This window comes from Myotis nattereri (assembly GCF_964212035.1).
Source record: "Myotis nattereri genome assembly, chromosome: 3".
NCBI classification, from domain to species: domain Eukaryota; kingdom Metazoa; phylum Chordata; class Mammalia; order Chiroptera; family Vespertilionidae; genus Myotis; species Myotis nattereri.
In genome coordinates, this window is record NC_138077.1 from 207708258 (window position 1) to 207727732 (window position 19475).

A 19475-nucleotide genomic window follows, 5' to 3' on the forward strand; every position below is an offset into this window, starting at 1 on the left:
CATTGAGGAGTCAGGTTTTTCAAGCATAAGCTCCCGTCTCCGCATTGGCCAATTCAGTATTAACTATTTTTCTTTCTATGCAAACTCCTGCTCACGTGTGTGTCTGGGCCAGTGCGGGCAGGCAGGCTGACAAGGAGAAAACACTGGGCTTCCGGTAACAGGGCCACGCTGCGATCCCAAAGCAGACACAGCCGCTGCCGTTTGTGGGGCTCCCATCAGCCGGTGCCTGGCCTCCAGGCCTCCTTGCCGTTTGATCCCCAGGAAATCTCTGTGAGGTCAGACTGCTTTATTCATGCTTCACAGACGAGGAAACTGAGGCTCAGAGAGGCTCCAGGCTACACAAGGGGCAAGTGGCAGAGCTGGATTCCAACCCAGACCAGTCGCCCCGGGGTGCACTGCTCTGCGGGTGCCAGGGCTGTGTGGCTGCCACCCTTCAGACTGGGGAGCGGAGGCTTGGAGAGGCGACCAGGGAGGGAGGGTCAGACCTCAGGAGCCTGAGCCTCTGGCCTGCTCCTTCCTGGCTGAGCAGCAATGCTTCCCGCTTTGGAGTAAGATCCCCTGGCCTGGCTGGTGTTTCCAATGGTTAGAGTCTTCAGGACTCTCGAGTGCCGGCCCGCACACCGAAGGCTCGTGGTTTTGGGTCCAGTCAAGGGCACATACCTGGATTGCAGGCCCAGTCCCTGGCCCTAATCAGGGAGCATGTGGGAGGCAACCAATCGATGTATCTCTCTCACATGGATGCTTCTCTCTCTGTCTCTCCCCCTCCCTCCCAATCTAAAAATCAAAGGAAAAATATCCTCCCGTGAGAATTAACCAAACAAACAAGAAAACAGCTTCCCTCTGGGGCACCGGAGATGGGAATGACTGTGGGAGGAAGGTGAGACCCAGGGGTGTTCAGACACTTTTGGCTGTAGAACCCCCTTTTCAAGTGCTCTGGGGCCCAAAAGCTTTTATTTATTTATTTTAAAAATATACTTTATTGATTTTTTACAGAGAGGAAGGGAGAGGGATAGAGAGTTAGAAACATCGATCAGCTGCCTCCTGCACACCTCCTACTGGGGATATGCCTGAAACCAAGGTACATGCCCTTGACCAGAATCGAACCTGAGACCTTTCAGTCCGCAGGCTGACGCTCTATCCACTGAGCCAAACCGGTTAGGGTCCAAAAGCTTTTAAAAGAGAAAATGCAGCTGCCCTCCTTCATCTCCATGATACCCCCCAAGCCACCTCACTGCACCCCATGGGGGGACCACAAGGCAGCAAAGGGTTGATTTGGGGCCTTGTCCAAGGTCACGCAGACTCTGGGACCCAGGCGCCCTCACATGTGCTCTGGGCTGAGACTGGCTCAGGATGAGGGAAGGTCAGAGGGGAAAGTGGGGGTCCAGCTGCCACCACTTACCTGCCGCCCAGCACCCCTGGCCACCTGTCTCACCTCTGCCGCTGCTCCCAGGTGGAGGAGCGTCCTGGCCCAGGGTCCCCCGCCCCACCCCAGGTGTCAGTGTCACCTCGGCAGGTGCCAAGCTTCCTGCAATGGAAACCCAGGAAGTGCGCTGAGTGAGAACACACGCCCTTTGTCCGCCGGCTCAGAGGCCCCGCTCCCCTCCTCCTTGCCTGCCAGCCTCGGACCAGCTTTCTTCCAAGCAATTCATGAAGGGGCTCCATCTTCTATTAGGGCTCAGGCAGCTGAGACGCTGGGTGGCAGGGAAGGGTAGGAGAGAGGTGTGGGGGCAAGACCCAAAGCAGGGGGGGCACTGGCTGCTGTCCAGTCTGCGGGCAGCACGGCACCTGCTGCCGCCAGCAGGAGGAGGGCTTTGATCCAACAAGCGTTGATGGGCACCGACTAGGAGGTCGAGGGAATCAGGTCAGACACAATCCATCCTTGTCCCCATGGAGCTTACAGAGAGGTGGGGGCGACCAACACATAATACCAATTAATGTAATTACCAGTGGTGACATGTGCTCTGAGGGGATGAACAAGGTGCAGGTGAGGGTAGGGGAGGCCTCTGGGGGGGGGGAGGACGAGGCTGACATTTAAACGGAGATGAGGAGGGGTCATGAGAAGGTCAGGGAAGGGGAGGCAAAAGGGAAAACATGGGCTTTGAGGTCAGATTTAGGCTTAGCTCCCAGCTCTGGTGCTGGCTGTGGCCTTGACCAAGTCCTTCCCACTGCAAGGCTCCCTCTCCTCACCTGTCACATACGGGAGCTGGGCCGGACGCCCTGCAGCGGGAACATGAATGTTTCCCTTAGCAGAACCGCCGGGCACAGAGGCCTCACGCATGGTGGGAGTCCCACTCCATGAATGTAGCACTGGCTTTCTCCCCTCACCCTCGCCTGGTTCCGGAGCTCTCCGCCCACGTGGTCCACAGGCTCTGCAGCTAGATCCCAGCACAGGGACAGGGTTCCTGCGCTTAAGTCCTCGGGGCCCAGAGGCGGAGGAAGGGAAGCATCTGTTCAGCAGCCCTTCCCCTTGACAGGCTCTGCTGGGGCCAGGTCAGAGCAGACGTCAAGCCCAGCCTGGCGTGCCCAGGTGTGCAGCTGCAGGAAGCATACATCCAGGTCAGGTGGGGGTTACCCACAAGTTAGCAAACACACGCCCCCCCGCGTCTCCCCAACCAGTTAAAAGCGTGTTTCTTTTGCGTACAGTGGAATCGTGATGAAGACGGGTGAGACTCTATGGGTCTGGATCACCTTCTCCTGGCAAACTCTGCACCTTTATCACCGCCTCTGAGAAGCCTGCCCTGATTCCTCCAGGTAGGCTTAGGAGTCGTCTCCATCCCATGGCTATGTCCCCAGGCTGCGGGGTTGTACTAACATGCTTTCCCCACAGAAGGGGGACAGGGCTGTGTCTGATGACTCTCCAGCTCCCAGCTCAGTGCTTGGCATATGGGAGGGGCTCAGTAATTCCTACAAAATGCACAAGTAGGTCTTAAGCAGCTGATATGCAGATCACGTGAGAAGTCTGTAAAATGTAGTGAGCTGGGCTTTGGGGTCAGACCCACTTGAATTTGGATCTTGGCTCCCTCACTTATTAGCACTGTGACCTTGAGCAAATCACTTCATCTCTCTGAACTTGAGCTTTCTCCTGGGGAGAAAACAGTAATCAACTCCTGACAAGGTTGTTCTGAAGGCTGGGGGGTGTGGGGCGGGGAGATAATGCAAGAAAAATGCGCAGCATGGGGTTGTAGCTCCTCAAGGAGGGTTGCCTATTGACAGCTCTCTGCAAGTGAAATGCAAATATGCTCATCTTTCTCTGCCTGGGTGGGGACATACCACCCCCACCCCCCACATCCTTTCCTGCTCCATCACCTGCCTGAGCCAGTGCCTCCTTCCCTGTCTCCTTACTCACATCAGAAAAGTGTGGTTGAGGCGGAGTTCCAGTTCCTTCTGGGGTGAGGGGCACTAGAGGCCACGGACAGGCTCTGGGTTAAGTGCCCTACCTCCATCAGAGAGCAACTTGCTCAAGGTCACGTCCATTAGTAAGCTTCATTCAAGCCCAGGTGGTCCACCTCCAAACCCCCTCACTGAACAGGTCAAGTTTATAAGAAAAGTTCAGAAACCCAGGGGGATCTAACTGGGCCACGGTGAGAGCCTCAGCGATAGCCTTTCCGTGGCTGACTCCCTCGGTCCATCCAGGGAAGTCATCTTCCCATCAGTGAAGTCATCCAGGGAAGTCATCTTCCCATCAGTGAAGCCCTCTGTAGAAGGCAGCTTCTAGGGTGGCTCCCGGGGATCCCCACTTTCTGCCAAACCCTTGTATAACCCCCTCCTCTCAAGGATGACTTGCTTCTAACCAACAGAACACAGCAAAAACAGTGGGAGGTTGCAAAAAGATGGTGACTTTTGTCCTGCTGTTCTCCTCTCTCTCCCTCACTTGCTTGGTTGCTGGAGGGAAGCCAGCCATCAGGTTGTGAGCTGCCCTATAGAGAGGCTCATGTGGGAAGAATGGAGGGAGCGCCCTGCCCAACAGCCACAGGGGAAACCGGCCCGAGGCCCAGTAGCCCAGGAGAAAGTGAATCCTGTCAACAACCATGGGAGTGAGGTTGGGATTGGATCCTTCCCCAATCGAGCCTTAGGATGACATCACAGCCTCTGCCAACATCTTGACCGTGGCCTGTGAGAGACCCTAAGCCAGAGGACCCAGTCAAGCTGCACCCAGATGCCCAACACACACAAAAAGTGAGACAATAAATGTCTGTTATTTTAAGCTGCTTGGTTTTGAGGTCATTTGTTATGCAGCTGTAAATAACAAAATACCCTCCCTAGCCCTGTAGCCCCATCACTCTATCCCCTTACCAGATGTTCAGTAATTATTTGTGAATGAATAAATAGAGAAAGGAATGCGGGACACCCTGAGGGACAATGCTATAGCTCAGAAAAGCCAGAAGTGTGTGTGTGTGTGTGTGTGTGTGTGTGTGTATGTGTGTGTGTGTGAAGGGGCTCAGGAGGGAAGTGGCTGGCTTGCCCCAATCCCAGCTGCCCCAGAGGTTGCCATCATGCCCAGGTAGCAGGGAGTCGACACTCTGGTCTCCCACCTCCTTAGGACGCTGGTCAGGGCCCAGGCGTGGGCTCTCGTGGGCTCTGCGGGATCAAGTCCCAGAGTCATGCCCCTGCTCCAGGCCACCCCTTTGCATCTCCACTGCCCTCTGGACCTCAGCCCTATTTCTCTTTGTTTGGAATGTAGATTTGCTAAATGCCTCTCTTGAGTGATCTAATGTTTATACCCTTGTTGGACTTTTCACAAAAATAATTGAGTAGATAAGAAAAGAATCCCATTCCAGCCCACTGGCCCAGGTTTTGTTTGGAAAATGGTCCCTGTGCCCATAAAAAGGAAAGGACCTCGAGTCCAGTCCCTCCCAGCCCGTCCCCACTGGGTGCTAGGCTATACGGGGCCAGAAGGTCAGGGAACCTTCCAGCAAAAACATCAGAACAGTTGGAACCTGGTGCCCAGTCTGGGTCCAGCAAGGAGCTGGCCCTGTGCCCACCTAACTGAGCCATTTCCTCCTAGACGGGGGCAAGTTTCCTGCCCAGAGGGAGCTGAGCGCACTCCCAGGCAGAAGGGGGCTGGGTCCTATATTGGCGGTGGAGGGGCCCATAGCCTTGTCCCCACCTCAGCTACTCTGGGGCCGAGAGGCCCCTTCTGGGGGCAGGACAAAGCAAGGGGTCAGAGGTGGGGCTCCAGCTGTGAGTTGGGTGGCCACTCCTGGCAGAGGCAGCATTCAGCCTGGGCCAGCCTGCCCTGTATCCCAGGGGTGCCCCAAGGTGGAGGGTGGAAAATCCTAGGCCGGACTGTCTGCTCCAGTGCAGCCTTTGGGTGACCGTGGCGGCCTTTGCTGAGAAGCCAGACCTGTCGGAGCCAGGCACCCTCCAAGAACCTTCTCCAGCCTTCAATCCCCAGAGCTGCCTCACGACCCCTTGGAAGCCCTGGCTGGCCGTCTCCTTTGCCCCATGGGGCCCCTGCTGGAAAAGAGCCCCAGCTCAGTCCCCAGGGAGCCAAGCTGCCCTGTGGGGCTGGGAGTCTGGGCCAGGAGAACATGACTGTGATGGAGCCTCAGGCTACCCCGGGCAAAAGGTGGCCAGAGCCACATTCCAGAACCTGCCAAGAATGGACCTGCCATATTTTTCATGCCTACCTGTTAGTTTTTCTGGCTCCAATTCTTCACCAAGAAGAGGGTAGCAGGAAGCATGCAAAGCACTTGAGCTCTGGGGGTAGGCCACCTGGATTCAAACCCAGACTTCGCCACTAACGAGCTGTGTGCCCTTGAGAAAGTTATTTAACCTCTCTGAGCCTCAGTTTCTGAATCTGTAAAAAGGGATAACTTGGGGCTGATGTCAGAATGAAATGAGATGATTAAAAAGGTACACAACCCATGGTAGCTGTTCTGATAGGCTCAGAGGGGGACAGCAGCCTACCCAAGGGTGCACAGCAGGCCAGCAGAGGGGTCGGTATTCAGCCTTCTGTACTCGCTGGAAAAGCAGGGACACGAGGCTGAACGGAGCTGAGACAGGAAGCATCCTCATGGGCTTAGACAGGCCAGGGTGTGGTGGGGCCCGAGAGGCCCTTCCAGCATTCCGTTCCCTTCAGCTGTGCCTCAGCCTCGGATGGGACAGGACAGCACCGTCCCCCCCAGATGCAAGTGGGTGCTCGTGCATGTGTCCATCCGCCGCACCCGACCGCCTCCTCAGCCACCTCAGTAGCCGACTCCTGACACATATCCCAGGAGCCCGCCTGGCCAGGAAGCTGTGTGGTGGGAAAAGCCTTGCCCCTCTGCATGCTCATGATTCCAGCCACAGGGTGAGAAAAACACCTTTATTGTCTGAGGAGAGGACGGAAGGCGTAGGGGGAGGCCCTGGGGCAGGTCTCAGGGCTGTGTGCCCCTGTCCACCCCAGTAAAGGATGAACCCAGTGGCCCCAGGTGCCCCCTCCTAACCCCAAATCCTCCCCTCCCTCTCAGGGGCTCCAGTGCGAGTTCCAGGTGGGGCCAACCCTGCCCTCTGCCTCCGGGCACCGTGCTGGTGTCAGGCCTCCAGGTGAGCCTGGGTGGGTCCGGGAGTCTGTTCTGGGGGGCAGGTCAAGAAGGGGCCGTCCCCTGGGTCTGGGCACGTGCCGAGGGCTGGGGCTGGCTTGGAGCTGACACGGTAGGCCTCTGGGGTGGAAAATCCTGAGGGAAGGCGGGGAGGAAAGGATGGAGGGTACCCCACCAATGCCCGTCCCCTGGGGGGGCTTCAGGCCTCTATTTATTCAAGGCCTTCCTCCTATTCAGGGCCTCTGGGGCACAGGTCAAAGGTTAACGCCAGGTGAGAGAGGGGACCCGAGCTCCTGCCCCCACCCCAAGAGAGGTTTCCCCAGCTCACCCGAGGATATTTTTTCCATTGATTTTTAGAGAGAGTAGAAGGGAGTGGGGGGGAGACAGACAGAGAGAAACATCCATGTGAGAGAGACACATCGATTGGTTGCCTCCCGCACGTGCCTCGACCGGGACAGGGGATCAAGCCTGCAACCCAGGTTCGTGCCCCTGACTGGAATCGAACCCAAGACCCTTCAGTCCACGGGCCGACACGCTAAGCACTGAGCAAACCAGCGAGGGCCCGGCTCTTCTTACACTCGGGCCCGTGGAGGCTCCCCGGCTGTCGGGAGCAGGCGTCAGTGTGTAGGGGACGCGCGGGGTGGGGTGCCCACCTGTTTCTGGCAGAGGTCAAGCAGGGTGCGGACGCCCACCAGGCACCAGAGCTCGCCCAGCAGGGAGATGAGGACGCCCAGCAGGTCCAGCCAGCGGCCCACGGTCAGCAGCAGCACGAAGAGGCCGCCCATGCGCACCAGCACCGTCTGGACCTGGCTCTGCAGGCCAGGGTGCTGCCGCTGCTCCTCTGTGGGGCACACCGCCTGTCACCGCCCACCTGCCGCAACCGGCACCCCAAACTGAGGTCCAGCTGGATCAGGCCTGGGCCTCCCTGCAGCCCCTCTCCCTTGCTTCTGGCCCCACCTTCACTCTTGGAGCCCCACAAGGCACCAGGCCCTCTGCCTCCCAGGCCTCCCTGCTCACCTGCGCCTCCTGCTGGTGTGCCCCTCCTGCGCTCCGGACAGAGCACGCCAGCCTGCAGCCCGACTCCTCTCCTGCACGGCTACGTCTCACCCCTCAGTAAGCCTGTCCACTCTGCCAAGCAGCTCCCCACCCAAGTCGCCTCGCCACTGCACTGCCCACCCCAGTCCCGGCCACCTTCATCTCTCCAAGCAGCCTCCTCACTGGGCTCCTGGCTTCTGTTCTTGACCCTACAATTCAAGTGTCTACTCAACAGCTCATGACCTTCCAAACGCACCAGTGAGAGGACGTCATTCCTGTGCGTGTCACCCGCCAGCACTTCCCACCGCATTCGGAATGAGCTGCACACGCCTCACCTTGTCTGTGAGGCCCTGCTGATGTCCGGTGCCCACGCCCAACTCATCTCATCCCTGACTCGCTCCCCTTTACTCAAACCCACAGCCACTCGGGTTTCTTTGCTGTTCCGCGAGCACCCCAAGCTCACTCCCACCCCAGTGCCTTTGCACCTGCTGCTCTCGGCCTGACTGCCCTTCCTTTTCTGGCCACCCTCACTCTGTCCGGCCCATCCCCACTCTGCAGCCAGGAGCCTCTTCCTAGAGCCCAGATCTGATCAGAACCACACACCGCGCCCCCCGCAGCCCTGCCCACGAGGACTCTCCATCAGGCCCCAGTGAACCGCGTCAGCTTCAGCCCCTCTTGGGGTGACAGCTACACTCAGCTTCTTCCAGTTGTTTGAGGCTGCCGTGCTCTCTCACCTCTGAGCCGTGGCGTACAAGGTCATGTCCCCCTCACCTCTCTCAGGGGCTCCTGCTTACCCTTCAAGGTCCAATTCCAGCACCATCTCCTCAGGGCACGCTGCACCCCTCTCTGAGTTGCCCCACCACCACGTGGCCTCTGCCACAGGCTAGGCAACCTGGGGTGGCAGGGGTGGGGGCTTGTCAGCCTCCCGGGATCTAGAACAGTGCTGGGCCGCCAGACAGCAAATGCCCAGCGGGTGCCCGGCCCCCCTGCGGCCCTCACCTTGCATGTAGATGACCAGCAGGGTGTAGCAGATGGTGAGCGGCGTCCAGAAGCGCACAGCCTCCGAGGTGGTCATGAAGTCCCGGTTGATGAGGGCCACGGCCGCCAGGTCGCCCACAGCAAAAGCCACGACCAGGGCGCGGCCCAGCAGGCGGGGCAGGTCATGCGCCCCGGCCAGCAGACCCAGGCAGACCCCACAGTAGTGCTGGCTGCTGTGCAGCTCATAGAGGCGGCAGACGTGGCGGAGGAGGCGCTGGGCCAGCGAGCTCAGCAGCGCGGCCAGCCCGAGGCCCAGCAGCAGGTTGAGCGTGCGGTGAGAGGCGCCCTCCTGCAGGAAGCTCAGGCCGCAGCTCAGCCCACAGCCCAGCGAGTACTGGCCCAGCAGGTACAGCTGCAGCCTCTCGGCGCTCCCGGAGCCCTGGGGGGGAGGTGGCAGAAGAGGGGCCGCGATGGTGGTCCCCTCACCACCGGGGCACCGAGGGCTGGCAGGGTACAAACGCTTCAGTCTACAGGAGGCTGGGCCCAAAGGAACCCCTCGGATCATTCCCCAAGAGGGAAGCCTGCCTCCCGTCAAGCCCTAATGGGGTCATTTCTTCCCGCTTAATTTCCATCCTGGTTGTTACTGGCACCCATGTGCTTGCGGAAGCACCGGTGATGGCTCAGAGCCTTGGAGGCCTGGGTTCAAAGCCTGACTCCACTCCCTGTGGGTCACCCTCTCTGAGCCTCAGTTTCCCTATCTGTGAATGGGGCTCACACAGACTTTCCCCCGTGCTTGTGAGGACCATGGGATGATGCACTCCAACGATCTGGCCTGCGGGGCCAGCAGTGCGCCCCCACCACCTCCCGGGCCTCACCTTGCCCAGGGACAGCAGCGTGGAGACAGCCCTGAGGGAGAACTCCAGCACCACCAGGGAGGCCACCCGGGGCCCCACGAGGGTCAGGATCAGGGCCAGGCCGGGCAGGTATGCGGACTCCAGCAAGGCCCACCGGGCCTGCAGCCGCTCCTTTTCCAGCCGCCATTCCGGGTTGCTGTGGGGGCAGAGGGGGTGTCGGCAGAGTGGCAGAACCAGCAGCCTGGGCCCTGGAGGGGCTCCCGGGTCCCCGGCCACACTCCCTGGCTGGACCGGACGGGTGGTCTCTTGCCCCCAGTCCTCCCTCAGAGACCAGAGTCACAGCTGGGGGTCAGGGGCCTGAAAGGGGCTGGGAGTGGGCCGGGAAGGTGGACACTCACTTGGCACAGCCCACGAAGAAGTAAACCTTCAGGAGGCTGTTCGGGACGGAGACTCCGCAGGCCCCGATGAGGCCTGAGGGGAGGGAGGGAGAGTGGGCGTGCTCGTAGGGTTAGAGGAGGGGCAGCCTAGGGCTGGGAGACCTATGGGTGGGGTGCACCCTGCACCACCGGAGCAGGCCCTGGAGGGGGCGGGAGGAGGCGCTCACCTGTCAGAACAGAGTCGAGGAGGAGGCCGGAGCCCCACTCGAGGGAGGAGAGGCCCGGGAGCCAGGAGGGGAGGGACAGCAGGGAGAACATGGCAGCCAGATCCAGCCCAGCCTTGGCCTGGACTGCTCCGGAGAGCTGACGTCACAGGGCAAAGGTGCCGGTGCAGGCGAGGGAGGTGGGAGGGGTCAAAGGCCCAGGGCGGGAGGGCAGGGAGGGGAGCGGGAGGGTTCAGGGGCGATGGGACCAACTGCGGCCCAGGTGTTCCCCATCCGGCAGCACCAGGTGAAGGGGCATCTCAGGGCTTGGTCTCTGTCCCTGCTCAAGCCTGGTGCCCGCTTTTCTGACCCTCCCTAGGGCTCGCCTCACAGTGGCTTCCTGAAGCCCAGGCCTCTGTCCTGCCATCCGTTGTCCCAGCCTTCGGTCTGGGCTCTGTCCCCTCAGCCCAGGATCTGGAGGGCGGCATCTACTCCCCTACATTCCCGAGGTCAGGCTCTACTCTCAGCCCCAAGTCTGGAGGGGGCGTACATCCGCCCCAGGCCTGAGGTTGGGATCTAGCTCTGGGCCCCACCACCTCAGCCACTGGCAGCGCCTTGACTATCCCCTCTGTGTCCACTAGGTGGCAGGCTTTCCCGGGGCCAGATGGGGTGCGGCTGTTCCGCCCGAAGCTTTTGGACCCTCCTTCCCCAGACTGAAGTAGCCAAGGAAAGGGGTTCAGGGGAGGGGGAGACTAAGGTAGAGGGCCAAAGGGGTGGGGGGCTCAGGGGCGGGGGAGACTGAGGCTGCCGGCAGAGGAGACTCATTGAAGTAAAGAAAATAGAAAACTTTATTGGTTTGGAGTGTTGGTAGGCGTGCCCCCGGGAGCAGCTTTTCCAAGACGCGGGTGTTGGCAGGGAAGGCAGTTCAGGCTGCTGGGCCCGGGCCAGACCTCCCCTTTCAGGGGCCTGGGCGTCCGCCTCCGTGGCACAGAGGTCAGCGCGGCCTGAGGGACACCCACGCGGGGAGTGTGGCTGCAGCTTGGGGGAGCGCCGGAGGAGGATGCCTGGCTCTGCTACTCCACTTGGGCCAGCCACTCCCCCAGCCTGGCCGCAGTCTCCTCATCTGAACCACAGGCTTCCCGAGGGCTCCTTTCCAGGGTCGCCATGCGGATCTGTGCAAATGCCCGCAGTGCTGGGCACGGGAGGGCCTCAGTAGAGCCATCGTTGACGTGACAGGCTGAATTGTGTCCCCCCCGCACCCCAATTCATTATAACGAAGTCGTAACCCCAGGACCTCAGAGGGTGGCTGTAGTTGGAGAAGGGTCTTTACAGAGGTGATTAAGTTAACATGCAGTCACTAGGGTGGCCCTAGTCCCAAATGACTGGTCCTTATGAGATTGGGGCACAGACACGCACAGAAGGAAGGACACAGAGAAGTCAGCCATCTCAAGCCAAGGAGCGAGGCCTGAGAAGAAACCAACCCTGCTGACCCCTTGATCTTGGACTTCTGGCTTCCAGAGCTGGAAGAAATCACCGTCGATGGTTATAGTCGCCTGGTCTGAGGCACTTTGTTCCGGCAGCCCTGGCGGACCGCCACGGGAGAGGACACGCCTCCGGGGCACCCAGGGTCTCCTGTGTGCAGTGATCCCTTGGGGACACTCCGCCCCTCGTCCTGGTCCTTGCCAAGGGCACAGTTCTGGGCTGGGCAGGGTTGCTCCAGTCCTGGCTCTCCCATCTCAACGCTGTGTGGCTTTGATCAAAGCTCTTCACCCTCCTGAGCCTCGGCTGGCTCCTTGGTGAGAGGGTTTGTCACCTCCCACTGTTGTTTCAGGTTGAAGCAGCTGATGCAGGTAAGCGACCCAGCTCACGGCTGGGCTCGGGGCCGTCATTATAACGATGAGTACGGTCCTGGGACAAGGCAACCCCAAGCAGAGAAGGAAGGGAAGAGGACTTTCCAGAGAACAGAGGTGGTGATTCCCAGCAGGCTGGTGGGTCACGGGGCTGGTGGGTTGACCAGCTGTCCACACTCTCCCCAGACCCGGGGCAGAGCCTGGGCCTGTGGCTGGTGAGAGATGGCCATTCCCAGCTGGAGCGGGGTGACGGGCTGTGTCAGGCTGTGGGGTGAGGGACGCCCTAGATGCCCTGGCCCCGCCCTATCGGGCCAGTTTCCGGAGCTCATCCCAGAAGAGCATGCTGAGGATGGTGTGGGGGCCCAGGCGCAGGTAGGCGGGGCCCAGACCCTTATAGAGCGCCGGGGGTCCCTCCTGCCGCCAGATCTTCACCAGGCAGTCAGCCAGGCCCCGGTACAGCCGGCCCTGGGAACAGACACAGGGTGGGTGTCACTACAGGGGCCATGGGGCCCTGGCTGGCACACCGGAGTATGTCTGTGTGTAAGGGCTTCTGTGGCACCTCAGAAAAGGCACCCCCCCCCCAAGCTAGGGAAATTACAGAAGGAAGGACCTTTACGTGGCAACATTTTAAAAGGAGTCTCTTCCTTCAGGCAGCCCCAGCCCCAGCCAGGGGCTCAGTTTGGCTAGTGGCACACAGGTGGGTTTCATCCCTAACTCAGCCTGTGGAGGGCACCTGCGTGTTGGGCACAGCTGCACCAGCATACACGATGGCGGGCACCTCTCTGTGAGGCCGTGGGGTCAGGCCTGGATTCCAGTGCAGGGTCCTCCACACATAACAGCTGGGTGACCTCAGGCAAGTCACGTGATATCTCTGAGCCTCAGTTTCCTCATCAGGAAAATGAAGGTGGGTGTGAGGATGGAATAAATTCCAGATGTGAGACTGCTTAGCATGTGCCTGGGTCATAGGTGCTCTGCACACAAGCCGAATGAATGCATTTGCATGTATGTCACATGCCTGTGTGTCTCGGCTGTGTGTGTGTGTGTGTGTGTGTGTGTGTGTGTGTGTGTTGGGACGAGCGCTCTCCAGCTCCCACATCCTCGCCACCTGGTCCCCTGCTCACCCTGCCAGCTCCATCCACGGGCTGATTGTACAGCCGAGTGCTGACCACGTCGAAGGGGGTCATGACCACCACCACCGCTACACTGCTGATCATGCCTCCGGCCAGGGCCACCAGCCAGCTGTCCTCCGGGAGCCACTGTGGGGATGGCACAGGCCGCTGACACCTGCCGCTGCTCCCACCAGCCTCCCTCCACCTGGGAGAAGGGAGAAGACAGGGCCCCTCCAGCCACCCCCCACCCACATCTCCCCCACAAGGTTCTTCACACCTTCAGGGTTCACTGCTGGCCCCCCATTCCTGCTGGGCTCAGGGGTCCTATGGGGCCTTGTCTGTCACCGCCCCCTGGGGTTCCCTGTGTGAGTCCAGCTGGAGATGTTGAGGTGTGACCCAGGCCCAGGAGAGAGGGAGAAAGGAGACAGGTGGCCCTCCTCACTCCTGTGTGTGTGTCCCTGGCCCCTCACCTGTCGCTCCTGCACCCAGGCCTTGGCAGAGGCGAAGGTGGCCAGCTGGGCAGCTGAGCCAACCATGACTCGGGGCACAGCCCCGCCCACACCCCGCCACAGACCTGCCAGGCCCTGCTGCCGCCAGATGGTCTCCATGGCGCCCAGGACGCTCTGTGGGGAGAGGGCACAGGGTCACTGGGCAGCCCCTTGCCCGCCCAGGAGCCCACCCAGCCCAGGGAGCTCTGGGGAGTGACAGTCCCACCTGGTGGTGGTGCTGGTGCCCCACAGCCATCTCGGCCACCGTCTGGGCCTGCAGCTGCGTTTTGACCTGTGAGAGCAGAGGTGATGGAGGGCTTAGGGCCCAGCCTGGGGAGTCTGGCTGAGCTGTGTGGGTGGAGGGCACCCTTTCCTTGTCGCCTGGGGCAGAGTGCAGGCCCGGGCAGCGATGTTCCAGGGAGCTGTCCCACCGGGCACCTGGACCTCCAGGAGCCCACACCTGCAGCTTAGGGGGCGTGTGAGACAGGGTTGGGGCGAGTCTCCAGAGTTGGCCGGTCTGCACACACCTCCTGTGTCTGCTTACCTTCGAAAAGCTGTTCTGAGGGCCGGGGGAGAGGGCAGGGGTACCGCACCCAGCCTAGTGCCAGCCTGGCTCCAGGAAGTGTCATTCTTTTTTATAGAGAGAGTACTTATTCATTTTTTATTTATTTTAACTGTTTTTTATTGATTTTTAGAGAGAGAGAAAGGGAGAGGGATAGAGAGATAGAAACATGGATGAGAGAGAAACATCACTGATCAGCTGCTCCCTTTCCGCCCCTGACTGGGGATGGAGCCCACAACCTGAGCCTGTGCCCTGTCCAGGAATAGAACAGGTGACCTCTTAGTTCCTGGTTGATGCTCAACCACTGAGCTACACCAGACAGGCAGGGGAGCTTTATTCTTTTTTATTTCTTAATATGTTTTTATTGACTTTTTTTAAGAGAGAGAGAGGGAGGGAGAAGGATAGAGAGATGAGAGAGAAACATCGAAAGGCTGCCTCCCGCATGTCCCCCAATGGGGATCGACCTGCAACCTGGGCATGTGCCCTGACTGGGAATTGAACCAAGGACCTCTTGGTTCAGGGATGGATGCTCAACCACTGAGCCACACTGGCTGGGCTGGAAGCTTTACTCTTGACTTGTACAAGCCACACAAGTGCACACCTCCAGCACACCTGCTACCCTCTGCCCGGCCCTGGCTCAGGACCTGCAGGATGGGGGCTCCAGGGGACAGAGGATGGGGCAAGGTCCTGGGGCAGATTTCAGTCCTGGGATGTTCCAGGGGGCAGCCCCACCTAGCCTGCCCCCACCCCCTTCACTGTCTACCCTCCCCTGTGCCCCCCCCCGCCGCTCCTCCCCCTGCCCTGGCCACAGAGGCCAGCCCTGGAAGCTTCGGAGCCCTGGCGGGAGTTGGGTCACGGGATGGTGGAGGATGGAGACGAGGCACTCACCAGGTAAGCAGGGCTCCCCACGAAGGCTCCCAGTGCCCCAGCCACCGCACCTGCGACCACGGTGCCACCTGGCTGCTGGGTGAGGCCGGCCTGGCAGGCCAGGCTGTAGCAATAGAAGCGGACGCTGTTCATGAGGCCCTGGTAGAGCAGGCTGGCGGCCAGCCCCTTCTGCAGGCCACTCAGCCCATCTGCTCTGGCCACGGCGGCTATGGAGGCCACAAAGCCCCGGTAGTGCTGAGGGTAGGTGCCCGGGGCCTGCAGCTCTCCCTGCAGCTGCAGCCGAGTCTTCACCACCTCCAGGGGGTTGGTGAAGACGCAGGCCAGGCAACAGGCCGAGGCACCCAGCACCAGGTCCACTGCCGGGGCCACCGCTCCCGTGTCCTCTGTGCCAGCAGCCGGCTGTGCCCGGGTCAGGGGCATGGCACAGACCCTGGGGTGGTGGCGCTCAGGTTGCCTGTACCCCTGGAGGGTCACAGGGCTAGGGATCGAGGGGCCCGGGGGCCATGTCTGGAGGGCAGGGTCCGGTGGGACAGGCCTGCAGCTGCCAGGCCGTTGCTGATCTATCCCGGGAGTCCACCTGCCCCGCGCTCACGCCTGGGCTGTGGGTGCCTGGGACACACCCCTGCTGGGCTCTGACCAATCCCAGCTGCCTTTGTTCTCCACACCTCCCGGCTGGGCGGACCTAGACACTGGGATCTGGGGCAAAGGTCACCTGGACCAGCAAGAGATTGGGGGCGGGGAGAAGGTGCCAATCAGCTGTGCCTCCTTCTCCTGCCCCTTGTCCTCCAGCCCTCCCTGTGGTCCCTGGGGCAAAGGGCTGGTGCTTCTGCCCCACCTTAGGCTTAGCCAGTCCCGCTGCAGCTCAGAGCCCTGGGCATGGGGAACTGCCCCGGGGGCTCCTGGCCACAGTCTGCCGGGCAACTCAGCCACAGCCCCACTCCTACCCCTGCTGCGTGTGAGGGCCCCTCCCCGGCCTCGGCCTTCCAGTCTGGCTCCCACAGTCTGCGGTCCCACCGTCAGGGAGGGCAGAGGAGGGACTGACCTGGACTCCCAGCTGTGCTAGAATGGTCACTTCCCCTGAGCGTCAGCTCTCCGTTTGTAAAAGGGGGGCGTCCATACCCACGGCAGAGCTTCTCTGGAGGGTCAGCGATGTGTGAAAAGCACCCAATAAAAGGTGGTCCGCATCCCCCCTGCCGGGGTCCCTGGCGGGTAGGAGACCTCCAGGAGTGACCAGTGGCTTCGGCCGTTTACCTGGTAGGGACTTGTCCCTCAGCCCTACCCTCCTCCCAGTGGGAGCCCCTCCTGGGTTGTGGCTTCTGGAGGAGCCCCTGCAGGAAATGGCCCTTTGTGCCTGGTGAGAAGGAACCCGCCCGCCCCCCCCCCCCCCCAATGCTGCCAGGCGCCAGGCTGCTCACCTTGACCTCTGCCCTCAGAGCAGTTCTCTCCTGCCAGGACCACCCTGCATCACCCTAGGCGCTGGTGTCAGTGTCAAAACCGGAGGCAGAGCCGCCCTGCCTGGAACCCTGCCTCGGGGGCGGCCACACCCACCCCCTCCGGAGTCTACCCCTTTCCTCCGGTGTGTGAGGCCCTGGAGGTGGCAGTGGCGAACGGCTCCCCAGCCTGGTAGGCTTGGCATCCTCTAGCCAGCCCCTGGGGCAGCAGCTCGACAAGAGGCCTCAGGAACAGCGGGAACTCTCCCGGGTTTACCCGAGTGGCTGGCATCTACCCCCATGGCTGGGAGGCCAGGAGGCAGGAGTGTCTTTCTGGTAGTGGAGACCTGCCTGGGACTGGGGCCACCCCACCCCTGGCCCCTGCAGGAAACGGGAGGGAGGGCAAAGGTCAGGCCGTGGAACTCCCAGGCCTGGGCTCCTCCAGACTCGAGTGCCCCAGGGCGCAGGGACTCTGGTTCCAGTGTTGGCACCGGCGGCTGATGGAACATTGTGGAATGAAGAGCGAGGGTTGAGGGGCCTGAGGAGAGGGATTGGAGGTCCCCCACCCCATCCTGGTCAAAAAGGGCCAGTGACACGTCTTGGCAATATAACATCTATTTTATTTTAAAAAACAAAACCCAGACCCGACTCCTTCCCCGAGAGGGCCCTTGACAAGCTCTGGGGAAGGGCCTGGCTCTAGCCAAGCAGGACAGTCAGGAGGCTCCAACGTGGACCCCAGGCTGGTGGGCTCTGCCCCGCTCCATGCCCGCCTCCCTCCCCTCTGCTCCCGGTGCAAGGACACAGCCTGATTCCTGGGTCCATGGCACTGCCAGGTTCAGGGAGAGGCAAGGGCAGGGGCCCACGGACATGCAGGGCCTCCTGGCAGCCAGGGAGGCCAGTCCTCCCCGGCCCCGCCCTGGAAGGCAGGCAGCAGTGCGCGTGGGACGGGTTAGTGAGGAGATGGCATGCACAGACCTCAGTGCCCCGCTTCCCTGCACGGCCGGGTATACGTTCAAAAATGAACAGGATGGCCAGACACTCCGGGCCCCAGGGCGGCCGGAGAGGAAGAGGGGACCCCCCCCATCCTTCTGCTCCTTCAGGGTTGGTATTATTCCCATCGCCATCCTAAAGAGATGGCGTGGCTGAGGCGTGGCCCTGGGAGGAGGCTGTGCAACTACAGAGCCCATAGGGCTCAGACCTCTGCCACTGGCATTCCCAGTGCCCACCTGCTGGGCAGGGTGCCCAGGGTGTTCCGCACCCGCTCTGGGTCACAGGGAGGGACAGACCCTGTCTCAGCCCCGCCCGCTGGTTCTGCCGCCCGGGGTGGAAGTGGGCTGTGGAACGGGGGGAGGCCCGGCCCCGAGCAGCGTGCCGCCCGCGCGCCTCCCCGTCCTGCCCACCAGGACACCGGCCAGCTCTGCCTCAGCACCAGGGGTCCCGGGAGGCTCTGCCACGGCAGAGGCTGTCGCTGCGCTGCCACGCGCTGTGGATGAGGCTCAGGGCATCCTCGAACTTCTTGTGGGAGGCCTCCTGGATGGCCTTGTGGGGGAGGTCCACCTGTGTCGGGCGGCAGGGAGCGTGAGGGCCACGGAGCCCCCTCACCAGGGTGGCCTCGTCCGCCCCCTGAGTTCTGCCCTTCAAGGTGGGGCTGAAGCTGAGACCAGGTGACAGCCCCGAGCCTCCTTCCAGGGCAGGCCCGGCTCTGGGTGGGTGCCCGCCTGGCAGGCCCTGCGCTCGAGCTGGCTGCGCACCTGAGTGTCCTGCTTACCTGGAACAGCTCGGCCTCAGCCCCACTTCAGCACTCAATTCGCGCTATTCTATTGGAACCAACAAGGCCCTAGGTGGCCCCAAGTCTCAGACTCCTTGGGAGTCAGGGTTGCCCTTTCGTCCTAATGTTCATGTCTGTCCCAGAGCTACAGGTCCGGTGCTGTCCCCAGGCCCCCAAACCCTGCCTTGGTCTGTGCCAGGCAAGGCTCCTCTCTGTAGGGAACGGCTCGCTTCGCAGGGCCCCGGGCAGCTGGGTACCTGGTAGATGGTTCTCCACCCAGAGTTCAGTGCAGACAGGAATCGGTCCAGTTCAGATGTGCAGCTCAGGTAGATGACCCAGGGGGGGAGGGGCTGCTGGCCGTCCCGGGAGAACTCCTGGGGAGAGCGGGCCCGGTCAGCCGACACAGGGCTCCTGCTGTAGGGCCTGCCTCCAGCACCCCGCACCGGACTCACCAAGACACAGTACTCCCTGCCCGGTTCCGTGGAGACGGCGCTGATGTCGGCCAGCGCGGCTGTGCCCAGGGAGCGGAAGAAGCTGGTCTGGCAATCCTCGTGGCAGGTGAAAAGGCGGTCATCGGTGATCACCAGGCAGCAGGGGATGCAGGGGCTGGGAGGCACCCCCTGGGGGATGACCTGAGGGCATTGGCAGAGGGGCAGGAAGCAAGCTGGAGCTCCTGCAGCGGGTCTCCCCATCCAGGGGCCCAGCCAGCCCTTAGCCCCGCCTCCGGAAGTCAGGCAGGCTCGCCCACTCAGGGCTATAGGTGGGGGTGGGGTGACCATGAGAGTTCCAGGGCCTGCTCCTGGGCTGTCCCTGGAGGAACCTGTCTTGGTCCCCACAGGTTGCTCCATGACTGGTGTGGGTTTAGGGAAGGGACACGGGGCGGGGTCGGGAGGCCAGGTGAACGGTGGAGGCAGGAGCAGCTCACCCCTTTGGACACGGCCTGGCAGAGGTGTTGCATCCAGTCGGCCATCTCAGCCTCGCTCTCGGCGCTCAGCTCCAGGCAGGGCCGGTCAGCAAGGATGACCTGGAAGGCGTGGGGCCGATCCGTGGTGTTGGACCTCCGACAGCCACCGCACTGCTCCCCCCTGGGCCAGAGGAGGAGGGGTGAAACGGGAGCGAGGAGGCAGGGGTGGCTCGGGGTGGGAGCCCCTGGGTGTGGCTCAAGGCCTGTGGGTACAGAGCCGGCCCAGTCCCAGGGTGGAGGACACCGGAAGAAGTCCAGACCCCTCTGGCTCTCAGGAGAGGCTGAGAGCTGCTGGGCAGCCCCACTCCATCCTGTGTAACGCCGTTTATGTCCATAATCAAAGACCCTTCTAGATTCTAGAACCTAAACATGGCCAGGTGAGGGGTGAGAATCAGCTCTTAGCTCCGGCCTCTCAGAGTCAGTGCACATCCTCATATTCTCTGTT

The 19475-nt window shown here is 61.5% G+C and overlaps 3 protein-coding genes across 4 annotated transcripts in view; all 3 read right to left on the bottom strand.

Annotated features, from left to right (window-relative positions):
- Window positions 1–6569: 6569 nt before the first annotated feature.
- On the bottom strand, window positions 6570–10086 carry TMEM82 (transmembrane protein 82; the record flags this gene model as incomplete). Its single annotated transcript, XM_081087703.1, has 6 exons — window positions 6570–6659; window positions 7178–7365; window positions 8559–8976; window positions 9413–9587; window positions 9790–9862; window positions 9996–10086. The coding sequence occupies 6 exons, from the start codon at window positions 10084–10086 to the stop codon at window positions 6570–6572; spliced, it is 1035 nt and encodes a 344-aa protein (XP_080943829.1).
- Window positions 10087–10797: 711 nt separating this feature from the next.
- Window positions 10798–15436, bottom strand: SLC25A34 (solute carrier family 25 member 34). The gene is made up of 5 exons (XM_081085932.1): window positions 14869–15436; window positions 13645–13710; window positions 13401–13553; window positions 12943–13077; window positions 10798–12286 (listed from the first exon to the last, which is right to left on the bottom strand). Exons 1-5 carry the CDS (start codon window positions 15286–15288, stop codon window positions 12125–12127), a joined length of 936 nt encoding a protein of 311 aa, XP_080942058.1. The 5' UTR covers window positions 15289–15436; the 3' UTR covers window positions 10798–12124.
- A 1461-nt stretch (window positions 15437–16897) lies between these two features.
- Window positions 16898–19475, bottom strand: part of PLEKHM2 (pleckstrin homology and RUN domain containing M2) — a 35525-nt gene continuing 32947 nt past the window's right edge. For both annotated transcript variants that reach the window (XM_081085930.1, XM_081085931.1), the window contains 4 exons: window positions 18992–19151; window positions 18519–18698; window positions 18324–18440; window positions 16898–17855 (listed from right to left, as the gene is read on the bottom strand). In XM_081085930.1, coding sequence (XP_080942056.1) covers window positions 17721–17855; window positions 18324–18440; window positions 18519–18698; window positions 18992–19151 — 592 coding nt within the window. In that variant the 3' untranslated portion in view covers window positions 16898–17720. The remainder of the gene's footprint in view (window positions 17856–18323; window positions 18441–18518; window positions 18699–18991; window positions 19152–19475) is intronic.